This window comes from Leucopleurus acutus (genome assembly GCF_964270905.1).
Source record: "Leucopleurus acutus genome assembly, chromosome: 3".
NCBI classification, from domain to species: Eukaryota; Metazoa; Chordata; class Mammalia; order Artiodactyla; family Delphinidae; genus Leucopleurus; species Leucopleurus acutus.
In genome coordinates, this window is record NC_139145.1 from 8,389,820 (window position 1) to 8,405,248 (window position 15,429).

At 40.2% G+C, this 15,429-nt stretch overlaps 1 protein-coding gene across 1 annotated transcript in view; it reads left to right on the plus strand.

Annotated features, from left to right (window-relative positions):
- Nucleotides 1-11,832: 11,832 nt before the first annotated feature.
- The window catches only part of ADGRE3 (adhesion G protein-coupled receptor E3), a 41,322-nt gene continuing 37,725 nt past the window's right edge, over nucleotides 11,833-15,429 (plus strand). The window contains exon 1 of the mRNA XM_082836936.1: nucleotides 11,833-11,901. Within this exon, the coding sequence (XP_082693062.1) occupies nucleotides 11,877-11,901 (25 nt within the window). The 5' untranslated portion in view covers nucleotides 11,833-11,876. The remainder of the gene's footprint in view (nucleotides 11,902-15,429) is intronic.

Below are 15,429 nucleotides of genomic sequence, written 5' to 3' on the forward strand. Positions count from 1 at the left end.
TTTGTAGTATCTTTGTCTGGTTTTGGTATCAGGGTGATGGTGGCCTCATGGAATGAGTTTGGGAGTGTTCCTTCCTCCGCAATTTTTTGGAAGAATTTGAGAAGGATGGGTGTTAGCTCTTCTCTAAATGTTTGATAGAATTCACCTGTGAAGCCATCTGATCCTGGATTTTTGTTTGCTGGAAGATTTTTAATCACAGTTTCAATTTCATTACTTGTGATTGGTCTGCGCATATTTTCTATTTCTTCCTCGTTCAGTCTTGGAAGGTTATACCTTTCTAAGAATTTGTCCATTTCTTCCAGATTGTCCATTTTATTGGCATGAAGTTGTTGTAGTAGTCTCTTAGGATTCTTTGTATTTCTGCGGGGTCTGTTGTAACTTCTCCTTTTTCATTTCTAATTTTATTGATTTGAGTCCTCTCCCTCTTTTTCTTGATGAGTCTGGCTAATGGTTTATCAATTTTGTTTATCTTCTCAAAGAACCAGCTATTGGTTTTATTGATTTTTGCTATCGTTTTCTTTGTTTCTATTTCATTTATTTCTGCTCTGATCTTTATGATTTCTTTCCTTCTGCTAACTTTGGGTTTTGTTTGTTCTTCTTTCTCTAGTTCCTTTAGGTGTAAGGTTAGATTGTTTATTTGAGATTTTTCTTGTTTCTTGAGGTAGACTTGTATAGCTATAAACTTCCCTCTTAGAACTGCTTTTGCTGCATCCCATAGGTTTTGGGCTGTCGTGTTTTCATTGTCATTTGTCTCTAGATATTTTTTGATTTCCTCTTTGATTTCTTCAGTGATCTCCTGGTTATTCAGTAACGTATTGTTTAGCCTCCATGTGTGTGTGTTTTTTATGTTTTGTTCCCTGTAATTCATTTCTAATCTCATAGCATTGTGGCCAGAAAAGATGCTTGATATGATTTCAATTTTCTTAAATTTACTGTGGCTTGATTTGTGACCCAAGGTGTGATCTATCATGGAGAATTTTCCGCGTGCACTTGAGAAGAAAGTGTAATCTGCTGTTTTTGGATGGACTGTCCTATAAATATCAATTATATCTATCTGGTCTATTGTGTCATTTAAAGCTTCTGTTTCCTTATTTATTTTCATTTTGGATGATCTGTCCATTGGTGTAAGTGAGGTGTTAAAATCCCCCACTATTATTGTGTTACTGTCAATTTCCTCTTTTATAGCTCTTAACAGTTGCCTTACGTATTGAGATGCTCCTATGTTGGGTGCATATATATTTATAATTGTTATATCTTCTCCTTGGATTGATGCCTTGATCATTATGTAGTGTCCTTCCTTGTCTCTTGTAACATTCTTTATTTTAAAGTCTATTTTATCTGATATGAGTTGCTAGTCCAGTTTTCTTTTGATTTCCATTTGCATAGAATATATTTTTCCATCCCCTCACTTTCAGTGTGTATGTTTCCCTAGGTCTGAAGTGGGTCTCTTGTAGACAGCATATAGATAGATCTTGTTTTTGTATCCATTAAGCCAATCTGTGTCTTTTGGTTGGAGCATTTAATCCATTCACGTTTAAGGTAATTATTGATATGTATGTTCCTATGACCATTTTCTTAATTGTTCTGGGTTTCTTTTTGTAGGTCCTTTTCTTCTCTTGTGTTTCTCTCTTAGAGAAGTTCCTTTATCATTTGTTGTAGGGCTGGTTTTGTGGTGCTGAATTCTCTTACCTTTTGCTTGTCTGTAAAGCTTTTGATTTCTCCATCGAATCTGAATGAGATCCTTGCCAGGTAGAGTAAGCTTGGTTGTAGGTTCTTCCCTTTCATCTCTTAAAATATTTTCTTGGGTCCTTTCTCTCTGTCATCTCCTCTGGGACCCCTATAATGCGAATGTTGTTGCGTTCAATGTTGTCCCAGAGGTCTCTTAGGCTGTCTTCATTTCTTTTCATTCTTTTTTCTTTATTCTGTTCTGCAGCAGTGAGTTCCACCATTCTGTCTTCCAGGTCACTTATCCATCCTTCTGCCTCAGTTATTCTGCTATTGATTCCTTCTAGTGTAATTTTCATTTCAGTTATTGTATTGTTCATCTCTGTTTGTTTGTTCTTTAATTCTTCTAGGTCTTTGTTAAACGTTTCTTACATTTTCTCGATCTTTGCCTCCATTCTTTTTCCGAGGTCATGGATCATCTTCATTATCATTATTCTGAATTCTTTTTCTGGAAGGTTGCCTATCTCCACTTCATTTAGTTGTTTTTCTGGGGTTTTACCTTGTTCCTTATTCTGGTACATAGCCCTCTGCCTTTTCATCTTGTCTGTCTTTCTGTGAATGTGGTTTTTGTTCCACAGGCTGTAGGATTGTAGTTCTTCTTGCTTCTGCTGTCTGCCTTGTGGTGGGTGAGGCTATCTAAGGGGCTTGTGCAAGTTTCCTGATGGGAGGGACTGGTGGTGGGTGAGCCAGTTCTCTTTACTCTTCTCAATTTGCTCCACCTTTTCTTCAGTGTGTTAATTTTTAAAAGTACAAGTTATGGTCAAATTTAAGAGTAGTATTTGGTGTTGTTTCTTGATTATCAATTATTTTTTCCTTTCTGCCTTGTTTTGTATTTATATTATTAAAATCATCCGTGTTATTCAATACTTATTTTTCTAATATATCACAAAGAAAAACACTGATGGATTTAATAGACTTAAATTATAACATTCTCTATATTAAACAAGAGTAAAGAGTAAATGATAAGTGATAAACTTGGAGATATATTCCTCATATAAAGAGAAGATTATATCCTCAGTAGAGCTCTTGCCACACCAACAATACAAACACGAATAACACCCAACAGGAGTTGACAAAAAAAAATGCCCTATAGAACAGAAAGGGTTATGACAACTTAAAGTCATCCACGTTACTTATTTTAAAATGTTATATATTATGGGAAATATGAAGAAATAGAAAAAATAATTTCTTTATATACTACATGTTCCAAAATTTCACTGTGGTTTACTCAGTAGGCTTCTTTGATCTGGAAATTCATGTCTTTCAGCTCTGGGAAAGTATTTTATATTATTTTCTTAGATAACATGCTCCTCTTGGATTTTTTTTCTTTTTTGTTTGTTTCTTTCTAAAACTCCTCAGACTCCATCTTTTTGGTCTCCTTTCTTGCAGAGTGTCACCACTTTATATCTAATCCTTTTATTGAATTTTCATCTTGGCTTCCATAATTTTAATTTCTTAAAGCTCTGTCTTATTCTTTTTTTACTTGCAACTATTCTTGTTATATCTTTTAGAAGATACAAATTAAAAGTGTTCTTAAGAGTTTACTTGTTCCCAGAGATTATTTTAGGACAGTTATGGAGTCTCCTTAACACAAACACTGTCACAATTGAGAATCCACTGAGGCTGTGAGTTTATCTGTGGCTGTAATTCTGCTACCTGCAAGATAAAACTTTAAGGTTAGTTTTAGATTATTTCAGCCTGAGGATGTAGGAAATAAGACATTCTTTTAGTAAAGTACGATAGAGTCCCTGATTCCCTGACAAGTGACTTGAGCAAATATTTTAGGACTTTGAGCTTGTCATTCTTTTTTTTTTAAGCTCCCCGTCACATATAGAAGCAACTAGCTGGCCTTGCAGTCCTCGAATTCCTCACTTGCTCCTTGGACTTCAATGCCAGTGACCAAAAGCATATGTCATTGTCCAGGGCACCTTCTGGTTGGGGACCGCTTGCTCAAACCTCAGCTCTGTCCTCAGCAGCAGCAGGGAAGCCTGACTGGGCAAAGGGAAGGAGACAAGACATACGAACATTGTGTACCCTAGAACTCAGCATGGTCTGTCCACTCACACACCTAAGTGTGTTACTCCATCTCTCCTCTTGTTCCTCACTGTGTTTTAAGTTGATTTAGTAAACCATGTGATTTAAGTATTTCAGTTTGGCCTGTGAACCTTTCTATGCTGTGACCTCCAGCATGGCTTGCCTGGTGATATAGTTGGGGCCTGTCATTGCATTAAGGTAATTTCCCACGTGGCAGGCACAGACACCAAAACCCAGACAATGATGTGACCAACGCTGGGTGCTGGATGCTAACTCTTGATCCTCTGGCACTGGTAACCCCAGAAAACCTTGTATAGCTGCTGCTACTGTTACCAAAATAGGAGGTCCAGCTGCTTGCTGTTCAAAAGCCAATAAAGAGGCAAGGTTGGTGGAAAGGAAACTTTGCTTTATCCTGGACGACAGCAACCAGTGGGAGGGCAGACTCCTGTCCAAAGGCTGACTCCCTCTCCCACTGACAATCAGTGGGCAAGAGATTTTATAGACGGAGGGAGGGGGCTACATGCAGAAACAGCACAGTCAGCTCTGATAGTCATCTTGAAATTGGTCATGCAGTGGTCTGAGCAGCATCATTTTGATTGTTTTAAGTACAGTTAATCTTCACTTCCAGGGTTGGTTTCTTCCCATTTCCTTGAGGCCAATTCTTGGAATTGTGGCAGCTTACGTCATTGCTACAGTCTGGTCATCATGTAGTTAACATCTTCCACCTGGTGAGGGTTTCAGTATGTCTAAGACAGCTCAGAGGATCTGGCTCAGAATATTATCTATAGTCCTTGAGAAGGAACTAAAGGTCCTTGACTATGTTTAATGACTACTATTATTTGGTCTCCTTTGACTGTTTTCCTTTGTTTCTGCATTTTCTCACTTCTCTGATTAAACATTCTTTGGCTAAAGATTTTCCGCAGACAAAAGGCAGGCAGAGGTCATGGCAGGGAAGGACCATAGGGTCCTCTCCATTTCACTACCCTCCCAGCATGTGTCCCCTGAAATTCTTGCCTTCTGCATTGCTAGCTTAGGATTCAAGTGATGCTGGATCTGCTTTGTGGAGCCTAGCCCTGTGTTACAAGGGAGGCAAGGAAGGGTGGGATCTGACTTCTAGAGTGAGAAGCATAGGAGGTGTTGAAATGATCTGGGCAGTCAAAAAAGAATGACAAATATTCCCTACAGTTGACCTGGTCTGCCATCCTTCTCTCTGCAGATATGCAGACAGGGATAGACGGAAGGCTGGTCGCAACTATTAATCCTGGTTGTGCCTGGGAGGTGAGCTTTTACATTATTCATTGTTTTATTCCTTAGACTTGACCTTATTGTTTGGGAGGTGTGGTGTAAGGCCTAAAATTAAGGTCCACTATTATGTACTGCCTTGACATCTGGGGAAAAGTGGGATGGTCTTGAATGGCCTACTGTAAGTTCACCTCCCCGCTCTGCTCCCACAGAAATGATCCCCTAGCAAACAATCCTCCTTATCATGGGGACCAGGAGCAGTTCCTGCTGATCCCCGAATAGTGGGCTTCAGTGCCCTGCCAGCCTGCAGAATTATTCAAACAAGCCAGTCACATCCACCCATGGGAACGAGAGGCCACTTCATCCTCTTATCACTACAAAGCCTGCCTCTGACAATGCCTGGCTATTCACTCTGTTGTTGAGTATAGCCACATGGAATCCTATGTGACACATGGCATCCTCCCACCCCCCAGGGCTATGAGTATATGTGACTAATAAAGTGCTGTCTGTCCAGTATCAGATGTCATGTGTTCCACTATCCCCATTAACAGTTGGGCAAGAATCCCTTCCTCATCCAAGAGGTGAAGAGGAGACAATCAAAGCAGGAGGGAATATAAATCATAAATCTTTTTAAAGCACCATTTAGACAGAATAAGTCAGGATCTCAAAGGTCTTTACCCTTTGACTCAGTTCCAACAAGTTACTCTGTAGAAATATTTGCACAAGATCTCAGTGATAAAACACATAAGGATGTTCACTGCAGTATTATTTATTATAGGGTGAAAATGGAAGCAGCCTAAGTGTCTGGTCTATCAGTAGGGAATTGAATAAATAATTCCACACAATGCAATGTGGTGAAGTCATTAAATTTGAAGTGGTATATAATTTACAATAGCTACTCAAAATATGTCAGTGTTATGAGTTAACTACATAGCAACATCTTTATTTTAATCCCCTAGCATTTCTCTATTCCCAAACTTGCTCTGCACCAACTATCTGATTTTATTGCCTAGAACTATTTGCATGAACAATGCATTTTTTAACAAATAAAAGAAAGAAAATCAAATTTTGTTAGTGCCATGAATGTATTTCTTTCCCCTAAAGAGTAAATGGATTGGCATGATTAACCCCACTTGAAGTATGAGAAAATTGAGATTGAGTAAAATTAATAACCCTGACATAAAATCACTGAGCACAGAGAAGGTATATCTTAAACATTTGTTGGATGAATGAGTAGATGATGGGTGAATGGATGGTGGATGATGAATGGATGAATGGGTGGGTGGATGGGTGGATGATGGGTGGGTAGGTGGAGGGATGAATAAAGTTCCTACCTCCCATTTTTATGCACTTGTTACAAAATTTAGCTTATTAACTTAATGAGTATCTTTGGACCTGAATTTTCAAATGCAATAAGAACATATTAATAGATTTAAGGTGATATAAAAAGGCACTAGTTAATATTTCTGTAGGATTTGCTTCAGTTCCTCACATCCCAAAGATTTCGACCTGTTTCATAAACCCAGCACTTGAAGCTGCTTTGAATTTCTTATTCCGTAGGTTCCCCGGAAGGTGGCAGTATGGTGTAAGGACTAAGTACTCTTAAGTTCAAATAGGATTCAACCATCATCCTCATCATAATCAATAAAATAATATTAATAACAAGGGATCTTATTTGCACCCTGCCATGATCCAAGTACAGTGTTCATTGTTTTCCAAGCATAAATGTATATTTAAATGTTTACAGTAAAATGGATTAAAGACCTAAATGTAAGGCCAGAAACTATTAAACTCTTAGAGGAAAACATAGGCAGAACACTCTATGACATAAATCACAGCAAGATCCTTTCTGACCCACCTCCTACAGAAATGGAAATAAAAACAAAAATAAACAAATGGGACCTAATGAAACTCCAAAGCTTTTGCACAGCAAAGGAAACCATAAACAAGACCAAAAGACAACCCTCAGAATGGGAGAAAATATTTGCAAATGAAGCAACTGACAAAGGATTAATCTCCAAAATTTACAAGCAGCTCATGCAGCTCAATATCAAAGAAACAAACAACCCAATCCAAAAATGGGCAGAAGACCTAAATAGACACTTCTCCAAAGAAGATATACAGACTGCCAACAAACACATGAAAGAATGCTCAACATCATTAATCATTAGAGAAATGCAAATCAAAACTACAATGAGATATCATCTCACACCAGTCAGAATGGCCATCATCAAAAAATCTACAAACAATAAATGCTGGAGAGGGTGTGGAGAAAAGGAACACTCTTGCACTGCTGGTGGGAATGTGAATTGGTTCAGCCACTATGGAGAACAGTATGGAGGTTCCTTAAAAAACTACAAATAGAACTACCATATGACCCAGCAATCCCACTACTGGGCATATACCCTGTGAAAACCAAAATTCAAAAAGAGTCATGTACCACAATGTTCATTGCAGTTCTATTTACAATAGCCCAGAAATGGAAACAACCTAAGTGCCCATCATCGGATGAATGGATAAAGAAAATGTGGCATATATATACAATGGAATATTACTCAGCCATAAAAAGAAACGAAATTGAGCTATTTGTAATGAGGTGGATAGACCTAGAGTCTGTCATACAGAGTGAAGTAAGTCAGAAAGAGAGAGACAAATACTGTATGCTAACATATATGGAATTTAAGGGGGAAAAAAATGTCATGAAGAACCTAGGGGTAAGACAGGAATAAAGACACAGACCTACTGGAGAACGGACTTGAGGATATGGGGAGGGAGAAGGGTGAGCTGTGACAGGGCGAGAGAGAGTCATGGACATATACACACTAACAAACGTAGTAAGGTAGATAGCTAGTGAGAAGCAGCTGCATGGCACAGGGATATTGGCTCGGTGCTTTGTGACAGCCTGGAGGGGTGGGATAGGGAGGGTGGGAGGGAGGGAGACGCAAGAGGGAAGACATATGGGAACATATGTATATGTATAACTGATTCACTTTGTTATAAAGCAGAAACTAACACACCATTGTAAAGCAATTATACCCCAATAAAGATGTTAAAAAAATAATAATAAAATATATTTTCATGGAACTGGTTCTAAGGAGTACTGGTTTCTAAGGAAATGGGGCCAGGGGAGGTACTAACATCATCCTCTACACCAACACTTAACATGAATTAAGCCTGAGTGACATCATAATCCTTGAGACTGTAAAGAATTAAGAATTACGTGTGAGCTGCTCACCCCTGGCTTTATCATGTGATGATGCAACATGGTCTATGGAAAATCATTATTTTGAACACTTTAAAATGAAGAGGAAGTGACATTCATATTCTGTATAGCAACTTTTGAGGCAGTGGATAAACATAACCAGACAAAGTTTTGAGTACTGTAGTGAACACTCCTGGTGCTCTGTCCAGATCCCATTCATCACTTTGCCTGTCAAGTTATGTAAACACCCTACCCCCAGAGGCAGCCCATAACCAACGACTGACTAAAACAGGGGGATGAAAGGCTTTGCCTCAAGATGGATCATCTCCATGGTACCCACTCCAGAGCTCCCCCCCTGGAATTAGCTGGGACAACCCATATCCTCCCTAAAATAATCATGTGCATTCCAACCCCTTCTCCCCCTGCCCCCAATAAACCATGTACATCCCAACAATTACCCCCCAACAAATTATTTGCATGCTAACTGTTCCCCCCAACATATCACGTGCAGTCTAACTGTTACCCTCCAAAAACATCATTTGCATGCCAACACTTACTCCTCCAACAAATTAGGTCATCCCAACCCTTACTAACCCAACAAACCATGTGATCACAACCCTGCCTCTCAGACAAATCAAGTACATCCAAACCCTTACAAAAGCATGTGCATTCCCCAACAAAGCATGTGCATCTTAATTCCTACCTCAAGATCTGCTAAAAGGAGACTGGCCTAAGATAACCACATCATAAAGGAATGTCTATCAATTAGTAGAAGTTACTTTTGGAGCTATTGTGAAGGTTTCCTGGGAGGAAATATCTCTTCTGGGTCTGGGAGTTGGAAGGGGAGCTAGAGTTAGAGAGAGAAAGGAAATTTCAGGTAGAGGGAACAGCGTGTGCAAAAACAAGACTCCATGAGAATGGGGATTTTTGTCTGTTCACTATTTTATCCCTTGGACCAAGAATAGAGCAGTGCCCTCTGGGGTGAGGCTGGAGATTGAGCCTGGACTCCGATATGTAGATGCCCAGAGATTCCCATTGCTGAGAGCTCCTGGCCCCCACCATCAGGAGACCTCTCAGGAGCTAGTCAGTGACTTGAAGCAGCCAATAACTATGCTAAGGGTTACAACAATGAATAAACAAAAATCCTTGCCCTACGGATCTGGCACTGCAGTATGGAGAGAGACAATAAACAAAATAAATAAAGTAAATCAGCAAACTGTTTTGTATATTAGAAGGTGGTGGGTACAATGAATAAAAATAATTGGGCAATGGGGATAAGGGGTGTGTGTGTGTGTGTGTGTGTGTGTGTGATTTTAGACAGGGCAGTCAGGGAAGCCCTCACTGACAAGGGGACACTTAACCAATAACTTGAAATGAGGAAGTGAGCCATATGGTTACCTGAAGGTATCTGAGGAAAAGCATTTAGATACAGGGAACAGCAAAGGCAAAGGCCCAGAGGCAGGAGAGTGCCTGTCATCTTCAAGGAAAGACAAAGAGCCAGTGTGGTCAAAGCAGAAAAAGTGAGGGAGAGTCTGGGAGGAGGTGAGGGCAAGGATGTGACAGGGGCAGATCATGCAGGGCCCTACAGGCCACAGTGAGGAATTTGACTTTTACTCTGAGTGAGGTGGGAGTCACATGGACTCTCAGCAGAGGAGGATCAGGATCCGACATGGATTTAACCAGATGACATTACCTCTGACCTCAGTAAAGTCTTGTTAAACATCACAACCTGGTTGAGATGAGCCAGGAGGAAGCAGAAAGAGTTTCTGAGTCTAGGGCATGAATGTCAGGGCTAGGAACCAGCACAAGACAGTGACCTCATGGAGGTCAAACGTAGCAAAGACAGCTACCTGGCAGTAAGGTGAAAGGTCTGGCATGGATGGATGGATGGATGGATTGGGGATGGACAGAAAGATAGGTGGGTGAGTGGATGGATGGAAAGGTAAGTGGGTGGGTGGGTGGATGGATGGATGGATGAATGGATGGATGGATGGATGGATAGAAAAGGCATCTGTAAGGTGGACCTGCAGGAAATGCTAAAAAAAATACTGAGACAATTTTAGAGGGTCTGGTTTTCAGCAAGGAAGTCCCTGGAGTTTTATGCTGTAATAACTTGGTTATAAAAAGCTATTATAGCTATTATATTATATTTTATATATAATATATATATAATATATATATTATATATATAGCTATTATATATTATAAAAAGCTATTATAGCTATTATATGATGAAGTATTTATTAAAGGAACCCCAAAGAGAACCAGAAGCCATTGCTGGCTCTCTACCACGCTTACATTCCTCAGTAGAACACACAAGTACAAACCAAACATCCCTAGCTTTTTACCTGTGATAAGATGAGATTATAATAGCTTTTTTTTAAAAAAATAATTATTTTTGGCTGCATTGGGTCTTCGTTGCCGCACGTGGGCTTTCTATAGTTGCGGTGAGCAGAGGCTACTCTTCGTTGTGGTGCCCGGGCTTCCTAATGTGGTGGCTTCTCTTGCTGTGGAGCACGGGCTCTAGATGCATGGGCTTCAGTAGTTGTGGTGTGTGGGCTCAGTAGTTGTGGCTCACGGGCTCTAGAGCGCAGGCTCAGTAGTTGTGGCGCATGAGCTTAGTTGCTCCACAGCATGTGGGATCTTCCCGGACCAGGGCTCAAACCCATGTCCCCTACACTGACAGGTGGATTCTTAACCACTGTGCCACCAGGGAAATCCCTCCACTCCCTGATTTTAAATTACTTACTCAGAACTCTATTCTCACTCTATAATCTATCTCTAAATGATTTAATCCATTATCATGGCTATAACTACCATCTATTGGCTGGGGGTGGGAGGGAAAAGACCTCTTTTTTGTGATCTAGATTACATATACAATGTATATTGAAATCACAATACCTCAAAATCAACTTACCCCAAACTTAATTTTATCTCTCCCCCAAAACCTGCTTTTCCTCCAATGTTCCCTTTCTCTGTAGTTCTATATAGAAAATATTGTGTTAATTTTGTTCACTGCTATATCCCTAGAAAGTAGCACAGATCTTGTCACTCAATAAGATTTGTCTTAATAAATATTTGTTGAGAGAGGCAATGACTCCCAAATCCTGCAATTGGCCTAGATAGCTCCAAATGACCAAATAATACATCACCTTCTACCAGACTTTGAGACTCCAGTCAGATCTGGTGAGTGCCATATTTTGAGGGGGAAGGGGGATCACAGATTTGTAAAAAATGACACTTTCAGAAACTTTAGATAACGATAGAGATACTGTAAATTCTGGCTTAGCCACCTCCAAACCACAGGGTTATTTAAAGTTTATTTTGATCCCGCAGTCACTTCCTGCTCCTCAGACAATGCTCTGTAATTAAAGGGCATTCCTTTTCTAGGGTCAATTGATTCTGTAATCCCAAAGGTGATCAACAATAGCTAGAAAAATCTACTACCAAGGAAACATCTGAAAACAAGTGAAAAAAAGGTAAAGAAAATGAAAAGCAGAACCATGGGTCTGATGGTGAAAGATGGAAGAAGTTCACTTCTCTGTTAGTGGTTTCCTATGTCAGCTGACCATGTCAGGTCTCATGAGATTTCCTTGAGATAGGAAAAGTGGTTGAGAGGGAGCACAGTAGGGAGCTTTGAGTGCTGACTGGCAAGTGTTACCTGCACACAGGAATGCAAGGGTCATCGCTTCTTCCAGGTATGTGTAACCTTAACCTACCCCATATCAGGGGCTACTTGGTTCAACAATTAGCTGTCTTTCCCTTCTCCTCTTTCTTCTGCTCTGCTTTGAACACTCTCCTTTCACCCTTGGGTTATGGTTTCCTTCCTCACCACCCTCTTCAAACTATGCTCTCAAATATCCCTAAAATTGTCCTTACAGTCAAATCCAATGAGCTGTTCATCTCCCTCTTCACAGGTCTTGTTTTCTAACTGATATTCTCTCCTCCTTGATAACTTCTGTGACCTAGCACTGCCCTGATTTTCCTCTGCCTCTCTTGCTATTCTTTCTTTCTCCTCCTTTTGCCTTTTCCTGAATACTAATAATAATAACCAAAATTTTCAAGCACTCACTATGCACCTTGCATATTAATCCATTTAATTCTCATAATGGGCTCATAAGGTGGGTACTAATATTATTTCCATCTTATAGATGAGAAAACTGGAGCACACAGAGGTTATGTTACTCATCCAAGGTCACACAGATTGTAAATGGCAGAACCAGGATTTGAATCCAAGCCTCCTGGCTTCAGATCTTTGTTAATATGCCTTTGGGTTTTTTCCTTCTCTTTTTCTACTCTCTCTCCCTAGAGGAATCTTAAGATCCCATGGTTTCAACAACCACATCTGTGCAGGTAGCTCTCCAACTCTGAAATCCCTTCCATTCTCTGGCTCCAGATCAAATAACAATATCAATAGCTACAATATCAACCAAAGCTAACATATGTTGAGCACCTGGTATCAGGCTAAGATGTTCTATATTCATTATCGCACAGTACCTCCACATTACAGATGTAAAATGGCATCACAGAAATGGTGCTCAAAACCTCACACTTATTTAGTTGCAGAGGCAGGTAATAGATCATAAAGTCTATCAAAATAATATAAGCTACTTGAAGGCAAAGGTCCCCTCACTTTTGCAGCCCGTTCTGCAACATCTTACATATAAGAGGTATCCAGTATATATCTGTGGAGTCAAATTTAAGTGAGAGAGCGTGCAATTTTTTATATATCAATTATGCCTCAGTAAAGCTAAAAAACTCTTTTAATGAGAGAAGCTCAAAAAAGATGTTTCCTGCTTTGGGGCAACTGCAGGCAGAGTCCTGGAAACTTCTAAGATGGATTATTTGTGAATTTCAGTTATCCATGACCTCTCTGACCACATCACTAGATGGAACAGACAGTGTAGTAGAATGAGTATCAGGTGAAGAATTTAAAAATAGAATTCTAGTGCAAATAAAATGATAATAGAGGCAGCTAGCATTTATGGAGTGATTTCAGCCAGACATTGTGCTTTACACGATTCCCTCATTTATGTCATCACTCCAACCCCAGGAGGCAGGCAATGCTATCACCCTGTTTCATATATGGAAACTTAGAGTAGTTAAGCAACCTGCTCCAATTTGCACAACTGGTGTCTGAGGTACTTGACCCCTGGGGACCTCTTTTCTCATTAACAAAAAGAGTCAGCTGATGATTTCTAAAGCCTCTTAGAACTCTGGGATTCTGGCATACCAATGACTCTTCGAGAGCTCTAACTTAAGACTCATGCCCGTATTATTGAGCACAGGATTGCTGGCTGGGCTGGAAGGACACCTTGAAGACTAGCCTTGAGGAAATGTGATGGTACCCAGACTGCCTGAGTTTTAGGAACCAGGAAGTACTTTTCAGCCGTATGTTTTACTAGCTGCCTCTGCAAGCTATAGTCATCATTGGGGCAGCTGTAATGTTAGTGTAGCTGCTGCAAATTAATCATCATACAAAGTAGGGAAAGGGGAAATTTAAATGTATTAAGAAATATTCCAGGATCCTGCCATTAAGTGGTTCACATCCCAGCTGAGAATATATTCATTGGACCACCGGAAATATTCAAAATGCTCCATGAAAGCAGTTGCATAAGTAATTGATCACGGGACAGACCTGGCAACTTAGAATAAGAGCCTGGGAGGAGGAGTAACAGCCCCCACCAAAGATGTCAACATCCCCTGAAACGTGTGGATATGTTACCTCACATATACAGGGGAGGTAAAAATTCTCCTCTACCCTCTTATGGTCTCTAGCTGGGAGTAAGAATTAAATTGACATAAGATAGATTAATAGGAGAGAAGCATAAACATTTAATTAAATTTGAACATGTACATGGGAGCCTTCACAAGAAAATGAAAACCCAAAGAAGTGACCAGAGCACAAAGTTTTGTACCTTTTAGATAAAGAAATGATAAATGTGTGAGGAAACAAGACAGACAAAGGGATTGGGGCTAGATGCAATAAATTGTGAGGAAGTGACTAGGAGATACAGAGGAGGGGAAAGTATTGGAAGATAGGGTTATTTTAGTAAGTTTGTACAGATCTGTTTCAAGGTCCATTCACAGTCTCTGGGAGTAAAGATGCTCTTCTCATCCTGGTACAGGGAGGGCACCTTTCTTGTGGGAAATTATGGCCAGTTTTTAGGTAGAAAAGGGTAGATCATAAAGGTCGTCCTGCATCTTCTGCCTCTCAATTGCCTCCAGCTCAAAATAATGAATATGCCAAAGTGGAATATTTTGGGGTGGCATGTCCTGAGCCCCATCACATGGTCAAAGGGACTTTGCAGATGTGCTAAAGATCTTGGGATGAGCAGATTATCCTGGATTATACTGGTGGGTCCAATATAATCACAAGGGTCCTCATCAGAGAGAGGCAAGAGACCAGAAAGGAGAGACGTTGCTATGCCACTGGCTTTGAAGATGGACCAAGGGGCCGTGAGCCAAGGAAGATGGGCAGCCTCTAAAAGCTGCAAAAAGCAAGGAGATGGATTCTCCCCTAGAGCTTCCAAATCAGCCCTACTAACACCTTGATTTTAGCCCAATGAGAGTGATTTTTGACAGAATTGAATTTTCTACGCAATTGTAAGGGAATATATGTCTGTTATTTTAAGCCACTAAATTCAGTTTTGGTTTTTTTGTTGTTGTTGTTGTTGTTTTCGGTACGCGGGCTTCTCACTGTTGTGACCTCTCCCGTTGCGGAGCACAGGCTCCGGACGCGCAGGCTCAGCGGCCATAGCTCACGGGCCCAGCCGCTCCGCGGCGTGTGGGATCCTCCCGACTTGGGGCATGAACCCGCGTCCCCTGAATCAGCAGGCGGACTCTCAACCACTGTGCCACCAGGGAAGCCCCCATTTATTTATTTTTGTTTTTATTTCCATTTCTCTAGGAGGTGGGTCAAAAAGAATCTTGCTGTGATTTATGTCATAGAGTGTTCTGCCTATGCTTTTCTCTAAGAGTTTGATAGTGTCTGGCCTTCCATTTAGGTCTTTAATCCAATTTGAGTTTATTTTTGTGTATGGTGTTAAGGAGTAATGATGAAAAAACTGAAAGTGATATTAAGTAAACACTCCCATTTACCATTGCAACAAAAAGAATAAAGTACCTAGGAATAAACCTCCTGAAGGAGACAAAAGACCTGTATGCAGAAAATTATAAGACACTGATGAAAGGAATTAAAGATGATACAAAGAGATGGAGAGATA